Genomic DNA, 10,745 nt, shown 5'->3' with positions numbered 1-10,745 from the left:
TGTGTACTTGAGTTGTAGTGTGATCGAATGACATAAGTCCAATAATGTTCCACTCCATAGCAAGGATACACATCTTACCGTGGCGTGTTTATGACATTTAACCTCAATTTTTACGAGTCCACCATCTGTGTTTGGTGACTATCAAAATTCTGAGTTTAATGGACTATTATTATATGAAAGTTAATGATGCGAGACTAATTTAATTATTCACGTCAACTGAAATTGGAAATTGTTACGTGGACTATTTACATATTTGATGAACTGAATTTTCATAGTTCTAACATTTTAAACCATTCTTAACATTTTTACCTTTAAACAACATTTTATTTATACTTTTTTTTTTTTTTTTTTCGTTAACCACTTCTTATGTTTAATGGACCATTTTTTCTTAATGACTCTAGAGAAGTACTCCCTACATTTAAATTCAGGGTGGCTCTATAAGCCCCCATTTGGCTTGCTCAGTTTCAACATAAACTAGGTTGTTCCAGTGTTATTGGACTTATCCGATACGTAGAAGCACGAGAAAGAAAACATAGCTGAGTAAAAATGAGACTATGAGAGCCACCTACGAACGCCTCCCTTAAAGCTGATACGGGGACTCCTTGGTACACTCTCTAATGTATTATGTACTCAACCTAATATGTCAAGGAGTAGGTCAGATCATTTTTGTAATTTTAGTGAAGTGTTGGCTTTTTATGTTCACTCCCTAATCCCTTGCACAAAAATGATTAGGAGCAATCAGTCACGTTTCATTTAATCGGGAGTTCCCACGTTATTCTTGCTCAACTTTCACGTGGGCGCCCCCTCCAAGAAATTTGTACAAAAGATCCCCAAATCTTTTTTTTTTACTCATCAGTTTAACAGTACAGTAATATCCCAATTAAGTCCAAACCACTATAAAAACAGGACTAATCCTCAACTTGTCTTCTCAAATTTACAACATAACCAAATATCTTTCTTGATTCAAGAAAGAGAGAGAGAAATAACATTCTTCTCCATTATTAGTTCTATTCTTCTAGAGAGAAAAATAGAAAAAAAGTAGAGAGAGAGATATGGAAATGGAAGGAGCAGACAAGATTGATCAAGCAACCCAAGCCAAAATTTGGAAACACATCTATGGTTTTGCAGAATCCCTAATTTTAAAATCAGCAGTTGAACTTGAAATTGCTGATACAATTCATAACCATGGAAAACCCATGACTCTATCCGAGTTAGCTTCAAAATTACCTGTTCAACCCGTTGACTTAGACCGTCTTTACCGAGTCATGCGTTATTTAGTTCATATGAAGCTTTTCAAGAAACAAGAAGATGAAGAAGAATCAATTAAGTACTCTTTATTACCACCAGCCAAATTTCTGATTAAGGGTTGGGAGAAATCAATGGTGAGTGCAATTCTTTTAATCAATGATAAAGATTTCATGTCTCCATGGCATCATTTGAAAGAAGGATTAGTGAATAATTCTAATGCTTTTGATAAAGCATTAGGGAAAAGTATATGGGATTATATGAGTGCTAATCCTGATAAAAACAAGGTTTTTAATGAAGGTATGGCTTGTGATTCTAGATTAGTATCATCAGCTTTAGTTAATGAGTGTGGAAATATTTTCCAAGGAATTCAAACTCTTGTTGATGTTGGTGGTGGAACTGGAACTGCTGTCAAAGCTGTTTCAAAGGCTTTCCCACATATTAAGTGTAGTATTTATGATCTCCCCCATGTGATTTCTGATTCCCCTGACATTCCTAATATTGTCAAAATTGAGGGAGATATGTTCAAATCAATTCCAAGTGCTGATGCCATTCTCATGAAGGTAATTACTTATTTTATTTATTTTTCAGATTGTTAGTTTATTATAAACTATAGAAAAATGTTTCTCTGTCGGGGCACTATCTCGGTTAAATCTCCACTGGAGTATGTGTTCGAACAGGATTTAGAGAGAAAAGTGTTTTACTTTCTTTCTTTAAATCCTGTACAGATACATGTCCCGGTCGAGATAGTGCTAGGGCAGAGTATTACAGTTGCGTATGGTTGTGAAGTAAATATGCAAGTTTTAAACTAGGGGTTGGATGTAAAAGACTATAATAGGTTATACTTGAAGATAATTTGATATTTTAATCGTCCGAAAACTTTTGTTAATGCGTTCTAATGGAATTTTATCTAAAACAGTGCATCCTTCACGATTGGAACGATGACGAATGCATTGAAATTCTAAAAAAATGCAAAGAAGCTGTGCCGAAGGAAGGGGGTAAAGTTATTATCGTCGATATAGTTCTAGACATGGAATCAAAACATCCTTATTCCAAGGTTAGACTAACTCTAGATTTGGACATGATGCTCAATACTGAAGGAAAAGAGAGAACAGAAGAAGAATGGAAGAAATTGATTGATGGTGCTGGTTTTGCAAGTTACAAAATCACTCAAATTTCTGCATTACAATCTGTAATTGAAGCTTTTCCTTATTGATCATTAGGATAAAAACTTACTCCTATCTTTTACTTTTCTCAAGACTCTATTTCCTTTACCCACTTTCTATTTTGTTTTGAATTTAGTAATGTCATAATAAAGATTTGTTTTCTCATGAAGGTGGAATGAGAATGTGATGATCTTCTTGCTTTTCATTATTTGTTCCTCTATTTTTTATTGTTATTGCCGGTCACGTTCTCTAACTTCTAAGTATTAAATTAGAATTGGTACCCATCTTTAGTATATTTATTTAATATGTAACTAGTATATCCTTGACTTGGCACGATTATCTCATCTTTCATTACTCACATTTGGTGAAGATAAACTTACAAGGGTGCTTCTATAGGCGCCCCGTCTTTTTTGTTACAGGTGTCAGGCTAGAGTCGCTGACTTCAGTCAATTCCGTTTAATTGGCGCCCTTTGTTGGTGTCCTACTTTTCGATGGACAGTCCCAAAGATTAAGCACACTCACAAACTATCCAGACCCTAGTGGTGTCGGATTATCAAGTTAGAAGGTCTTGTTTACCCCCTCGGACTGGACAGTCTAAGACATTGCCTAGGGCTGAAACCACACCAAGACTATTCATACGTTTTCCCCAAATTTGTTTCACTTCATTACTAGTTCCAAATCACTCTTGTAATCAACCGAAACGTCTAGAGTTTAACTACTTCGAAAATCATTACAAAACTAAATTAAAGAATAAATTCGTCAAAAAAATTGGAGTTTCTAGAAGGGATCTTAAATGGGTAATTAGGTCTTTTGAAGTCTTTTTCAGTCTCTTAAAAGAAAAAAACCAACCACACATAAGTCCCGAGACACTGCTTTTTCTTTATACCATTTTCTTGTATTTTTACTTTAGTGGTGATGGTGATGGTGATGGTGGTGGTGGTGGTGGTGGTGGTAGTGGTTTTTCGGTGATGACGGCAGTTTTCTGGCGACAATGGCGGTTTTCTAGTGAAAGCGACGGGGATTTAAATTAGTATTTTCTTTATTTTAGTATTATTAGATAATAAGTTGACCTTTAGAGTCCTTTATTTCGTGATATTTAGGATCCTTTCATCTTGTTTCTATCTTTTTTCGTCAGAGTCTAGTCCAATTTCTCTCACCTCATGAGGTACATTTTAAATTCTTAGAAATTGCTTATGTAACTCTCATGTCGCTGAACCGAGAGGAATAACAATTATCCATGTAAATTAGTGATCTAATCACTTATAAATGAAAATGGTTTAAAAAAAAAAATATCCATGGGTTATTTTGTTTTGCCCCCTAATTTGTGAGCAACTTCTCTTTTGGACCCTTATTTTTTTTTAATGGCTCACTTTTCTCAAGACCTTAGTTATCTCTAACCGTTTATTTGTCTTTTCCTTTATTACCCTTCCTCTAAAATTAGTTCTCATTTTTTTTCATCTTCTCCGTCCTAGAAGTGGTCGCCGACGACCGGCCCATCAACAACTGGCGACCTTAATGATGACGACAAACTTGTGGCATGGAGCATTACAATGTAACATCCTTACGGATGGCACAATCCTGGTGATAAAAAATGACACCTAGGTGCTTCAGAAGTGGTGAGCATCTTCACTAGCAGTTTCCTATGCTTACAGAGACAAGTGAGCTAAACTTCCTAAATGTGACTATGTGAGTAAGTGGGATTCCACTACACTAGCGGTTGGGATTTTGTTTGCAGCAAGTATGGAGCAGTATAGCACTACAATAGGCATCGATCATGGGACTACCTACTAGGTGTTGGATAGGAGAATACGAGATTACCCTTATCAAGCTTGTCACCTACGATAACATCGAGTGGAGCGCTCGAGTGTATGTAGTGTTAATTTCATAGGTTAGCCAACGTTTATATCGAGTGGACATCTAGCGTCCAGCCTAAGGCTTGGGTAGAGTGCAAGTACCACCAGGCTTCATAGCTTACATGTCTTGTAGGTTAAAGGTTTTGTTGGGCTCGCCAACATGTGCGTCCAGAGAAAGGAGTTTTTGGACACTCTGTTTAGATAAAATCTTGTTCTTACAATCCCACTAGAGGTTGAAGAGCAGAGACTTGGAGAGTAGTTAAGTACGTCCTTGATTAAGGAAGAGCATAATTTTTTTGCTACCCACGTACCAAATGCGGCGCATTGCACTTGGTATATATAACACGCACGGGTATCTCGTGTGTCACTTCTATGCAGTGGTATTTATCGGGTCGGCCTGTCCAGGATTGGGGCAGGCCCGACTGGCCTGTAAAGAAAACGAGCTAGGTCAACTCGGGTTGTATCTTAGACCGTTGTTGGGCCTCTATTCTGGGCCAGACAGGTTGGGCCCAGCAGAAACGAGGTTAGGGTCGACCAGTTTTCTTTTTTTCCTTTTTTTTTTGAATATTTCAATTAGGATTTATATTAATTATCTTTTGTGTTTGATATCATTTATTTTAAAAAGTGTAGGTAACTTGTTCCACATGATATATTTTTGTGTAAGTTTTCATTTTATATTATTCAGGTAAGTTGTCCCACAAATTATATCTCATAACTTTTAGGTAATTTTTCAATTTATATTATTCAAGTAAGTTGTCCCCTCCTTTCAACAAAAAAAAAAAAAAAAAAGTAAGTTGTCTCCTAAATTATATCACATAAATTATATTCCATATAATATATGATATATTTTTGTGTAAGTTTTTATTTTATATTATTTAGGTAAGTTGTCCCATAAATTATATCTCATAACTTTTAGGTAATTTTTCAATTTATATTATTCAAGTAAGTTGTCTCCTAATTATATCACATAACTTATATTCCATATAATATATGTTATCTTTTATTTTTGGGTTGGTTCTATATATTATAAACTAGCGTATATCCCGTGTCCTATGGCACGGACACTTGTATCAATCAAATGTTACGAAATTTATTGTTATATTTTATTGAGAGAGAAAGATTTTTATTAGTTATTATTCTTTTGTTTCTTTTTTCTTAAATTAGTTATTATTTTATTGAGACAGAGAGAGAGAGAGAGATTTTAATTTCTTTTTTTAACCTTAATGAATTTATTTTGTTTCTTTTTTTCTTAAATTAGTTTTTCTATTTCTAAGAAGGAAATGATTATTGTTTTTTAAATATGTAACTTTATTTTAAATTTTGAGAAGCGCTTCTAGACAATATTTTTTACTAAAAAAAAAGGATGTTTGTCCCAGCCATCTCGTTTTCCCTCCTGTTTTATTATATAGATAATATAGTACAATTAATATTTCATAATGTATTCCCTTTTCTTTATATATATTATCTTTTATTTTTATGTAAGTTTTATAATATAGTAAATAACATTTGATAATATCTTTTCTTTATATTTGTTATTTTATATTGTTATCTCTTCTTTTGATTTACTTTTAGATAAGCTTTCTATACAAATATATATATATATATATATATATATATATATATATATATATATATATATATATATATATATATATATATTTTAAATTTGATTTATTAAATCTTTTTAAAATCGAAATTAATCTACAGACAGAACCTGGCCCAACCTCGCTAAACCAGGTCAGGTCCAGATCCCAGCTGGGTCGAGGTCTAGTCAACTCGTGTCCGACCTAGGACTATTTTTGTCCGACTTGGTTGCGCCCAACCGATAACGCAGCTCATTTCCTGTCAGACTGCCCCGGCCTAATAATGATGTAGATTGTTGCGGAAGCGTAAAAGTAATGGAATCCACCATTGTTAATAAACTAAACTAACGAAATAAAACTGATAAAATAACGATAAACAATAAACTTGATTAATAATAAACTTGGTTGATAATATTCTCTGATCTGAATAACAAGAACAGACCTGACTTCCTTTTATAGGAACTTCGAAACTTCTAGATAGACTCAAATTAGGATTCCTAAATATTAAAGATACTCAAATATAGAAACTTCTAAACCTAGACTTAGTAGGAAATACTAAAACATGGAAACTCCTAAACTCTAACCCTAATGGACTCAGCCATGAGACCCTCTAACTAGTTCGGCCGTGAGGCCCATCTTGATGGTCTCCATCAAATAAACACCACTATTTATGTAGTGTGGCACAACGGGGTAGTGTTTGCACCCGCCATGTGTGGGCGAGGGCTCTGCTCTTGCTGTCCTAAAGCAAAGCTTTATCTCTTGCTCTTCCGACACTGTCTTGCCCTCTCGTGCCCTTAGTGCTTGGACTAGCAACGATAGAGTGTGGAGTGTGAGAGCATCTCGAACGAAATACTCAAGAAAACTCCAAATATTCTAGTTGTCGAATGTCAATTAAGATCCTCTTTCTTAAGTGGCAAAATAGAGGCTACAATTTTTTTTTTGTCTCTAATGGGAATCTCCAAATCAAAATAACTCGATTTGATACACATGCCAAATACAATGATAAAAAACTTCAACTACACTTTGCAAAGAAAAGGTTTTTTTGTTAGTCTAGATTGTCGAAAAAAAAAATTTGAAATAGACTACGGTAGTCATTATATGACATTGATACATCATCAAGATTTGATAAACACGATGACCGCCTAAGTTAAACAACCAACTAAAGGGCTTAAAGCCCAACGACGTACCTAAGAGCCCAAGAACCATAGATTTTTCCTCCTTTCAAAATCGAACTTAACACCTGCAGGATTTTCGAGTATACTACAAACTGAGCTATCAATTCATGGTGATTGTCAGAATATTAGGTTACTGAGTATTTGGTGGAATTTAGTTGTATTAGGTTAGAAAATGTTTGCAAAACCACAAATTTCATAATGAAAAATATAAATGTCTCCAAATTAGAAGACAAATCATGAATCAGGGAAAGAGCCTAAACATATTATACTTGGGGAGTCATTGCATCTTACTGGTGTACTAGATGCCTAAGAACATGTGATATATAGAACAAGATGTCCATAGTAGAGGATGTTGCTTCCTCTCTCTCCCCATTTCTTATAGTTCATAATGAAGAAGAGAAAGTTCTAATTTTCTCTAACTATATTCTTGCAGATAAAATCTACAAGATAAGAAGATATTCAGTAGATAAAGAGTTGTCACATTAATATCAATTATGAAAAATATTTCTCTCCATCCCGAATATAACATACGAGTATGTAAACATTCGACTAATGCAAAAGTTCTTTTATTAAAATTGTAGCATAATAGATCTTTGAATATGCTTCAAACTTAGCACATGTTTGAAAGCAGCAAAGCCCAAAACAATCAAGCAGAGAAGGAGCTCCATGGATTGTTGAAGGCTGATTTGGTGGCCCATTACTACTTCCTTCTTGATGCTCTAGGCTTAAACAATTTTACCCACATATCCTTCCCATTCACAATGTATTTAGCTGTCTCTTGTCCTTTCATAATTATTGGGATCACCTGTGGGTTTCTGAGTACTACTTTTGCTGACTTTGCAGGTGTTTTTCCATCCAACTTTAACCTTTCAATCCATGCTCCATATTCTCTGCATTCACATTTTTAATCAAGAATGTTAAGGAATATATCTAATTATCAAAACACAATTTCTTAATCTAATTGGGTTTTCTGATTTTACCCCCTCAATATTAATCTCTTAATATTAAAATTGAGTTTACACTATTCAGTAATTGCTAATTGAGTTTATCTCTTTCGAGTGTGAGTTTTTGTTAAAACTACTAAGGACATGTATGTCGTGTGATAATAAAATCATAGATTAAATAACATTTAGACTTTACTAATCATATTTCAGACCAAATCAACAATAAAGTAAGGTGGAATATAACTTCTGAGAATCGTATTGAAAGAAAATTGTTCTGGGTAATCACATTTCTTTCACGCACGACAAACATAATTTTAATGTTTTTGTTAAAAATAGTAAATCTAAAGGTTAAACTCAATTATTAATTATTGAGGTAATCTCAATAACCAATCAGTGATTTGGTAAAGCCAAAAGAACCATCTAAAAAAAGATCTATGTTTTTAAGCCCTCTAACAAAATATTGCTACAATGACAAAAATTTTGACTTAATAACTCAATTTTACTCTTTTCAAAGTCTGTATCCATTTCCCCTATCGGAAAAAGAATTGAAGTAATTAGAATGTCCATTAGCTAAGTCATCATGTTATTATCAATACAAAATAAAAATAAAAACTAATCATAATTATTGTAATATATAAATGTTTAAATCTTTTAGCCAACTTCTTAAAAATATTACCTTCTACTTTCTAAATAAAATATTAGTAAATGTTTACCAAAAATGAGTCTAATTACCTGTTTCATTTTCTTTATTTCGACTGACTTCATACCAAAATATAAAGCACCCAATGAACATTTAATGATAGAAATTATTATTAGCATTAATTAGTTGAAAAATATGTCAATACTTGATACAATGAAGCTAATAATATTGATTGAAGCAATGAATAATAATAACAATAAGAATGGTAAAATATTTCATTAAATGAGTAATAATAACAATAAGAATGATAAAATATTTCATTAAATTAATAGCTATATTAATAAAAAATACTAATGTTAATAAAATTTATCAAAAGAGAAAATTACAAAATTAAAAGATTAATCTTGCCTTAAAATTCAAACAAGTTTTTAAAAAAATATTATAATTTTGGTTGAGAAGACTTGGGATATAAATCTACCCCATGGATAGAAGATGAACAGGAAATCCTAGCGCAAGAATAAATAAAAACCAAAGTCCAATTAGCAGAAATGATATTTTTGTCTACTTACTTTTCTACAAAAAGTACGTGATAATGACGTTTCGAAAAATAACATATTATATATAATCATTTAGGTGGTATTATTTTGATCAAGAGAGAAACAAAAATTTGTAAAATTGTACATTAAAAGAGTCTGAGAAAGATAATTGTCCATTTCGTGACACATAATGAATATTAAGTCTATTTAAGTCACATTAAAATGTCAAACGTCTCTGGAGTAACTTTTTTTTTTTGTCAAAACCCAATTACCCTTTGTTCTTACGACGTCAAAAGTGATCTAAGTTTGTATGCTATTTTTATATACAGTTGAAATTTGATCAAATTAACAAGAAAAATTAGAAGACAAAAATAAATATATATATATATATATATATATATATATTATATACACAATTGAATTTGATGAAATTAACAAAAAAAATTAGAAGATAAAAATAACATAAAACAGAGTAATGGGATAAATGTACTTGCCTTGTTAAGAAATATTGGACTTCGATAGGAGCTAAAGGATGGCCAACCGAGAAGGTCACAAAGAGTGATCTATGCTTGGGGTGACAATTCATGTTTCTAACACTCATGAAAGGCTCAGCAAAAGGGTTCAAATTTGATGATAAAGCCCTAGAGGAACCATTATTATCCATATTTAGTCCTTCTATTTGTCTATCTTCACCAAATACCACTGCAGAAATACGCTCTTTGGTATTTGTCAATAGTGTATGCAATCTCTCACGATCGTAAAAGAAATAACTTTTGTCTAATTTTTTCTTAAGAACTGAATTAAGAAAAGGTATTTCTCTTACTTCAATGGATGGTACATTTATAGGGTTCTTCCACTCTAAACACGAAACAGTGTCTGCAAATATCTTTTCTACTTGTGCGTACGGTAAAGATGATATTTTTTCAATCACATCACCGAACCCCAACTCTTGCAAAAGAATCCAAAAAGAAATAATAATTTTTATTGCATACTTTATTTTATACTTATCCTCAGAAAGTCTATTAAAAAGTACGCGACCTGCTAAATATTGAGAGCCTCTGCAAATTTCTTCAAAAGTCGCCATGTTTACAGAGGAACCTGAGGTCGAGATAAGCGGTGATGGGAAAATTTAACTTGTAATTCTCGTACTCGATTTTCTTATATAGGGATGGATATTAATGTCATATAAAGTGATTAGGCCATTTTTTATTTAACTTCCTCTTATGCGATCATTTAAAACCGTCAACGTTCAAAATTTGGTAAAGATTTTTTTTCTTAAATGTTATTTTGTTACCTTCGAAAACCAAGTAGTTTAAATACTCTTAATTATCTCAAATATGCTCCTAAAAGTTGTCAAATATTTTACTTTAGCATTGATAGGAAATAGTGCTACAATGTTTTTTCAATGACCCACATTTTTTTGTTAAGATTTCAATGACCCACATGAAATTCAAAAGAGAATGAATAACAAATAACAAATTAAAATTGGTAAAGAGTAAATACTTTCTTGTAATGGGGGTTTTCAAAATGAGATAGGTCATTATTTGTTACTAAAAATAAGAAATTTAGATCTTGGGGTTCCATATTGGTTGGTCCATTCACT

General features: G+C 32.5%; 2 protein-coding genes across 2 annotated transcripts; one reads left to right on the top strand and one right to left on the bottom strand.

The window, feature by feature from the left end:
* Positions 1–847: 847 nt before the first annotated feature.
* LOC147559882 ((RS)-norcoclaurine 6-O-methyltransferase-like) lies at positions 848–2,616 on the top strand. Its single transcript, XM_086661823.1, has 2 exons — positions 848–1,808; positions 2,165–2,616. The coding sequence occupies exons 1-2, from the start codon at positions 1,053–1,055 to the stop codon at positions 2,459–2,461; spliced, it is 1,053 nt and encodes a 350-aa protein (XP_086517949.1). The 5' UTR covers positions 848–1,052; the 3' UTR covers positions 2,462–2,616.
* A 5,106-nt stretch (positions 2,617–7,722) lies between these two features.
* LOC147559881 (uncharacterized) lies at positions 7,723–10,226 on the bottom strand. Its single transcript, XM_086659224.1, has 2 exons — positions 9,637–10,226; positions 7,723–7,912 (listed from the first exon to the last, which is right to left on the bottom strand). Exons 1-2 carry the CDS (start codon positions 10,224–10,226, stop codon positions 7,723–7,725), a joined length of 780 nt encoding a protein of 259 aa, XP_086515350.1.
* Between the last annotated feature and the right edge of the window lie 519 nt (positions 10,227–10,745).

This window comes from Eschscholzia californica, unplaced genomic scaffold, assembly GCF_041429995.1.
Source record: "Eschscholzia californica isolate CP2 unplaced genomic scaffold, dmEscCali1.0.p SCAF_2, whole genome shotgun sequence".
In the NCBI taxonomy this organism is placed as follows: domain Eukaryota; kingdom Viridiplantae; phylum Streptophyta; class Magnoliopsida; order Ranunculales; family Papaveraceae; genus Eschscholzia; species Eschscholzia californica.
Note: the sequence above shows the minus strand (reverse complement) of the source record. Positions and strands in the feature narration are given on the sequence as shown.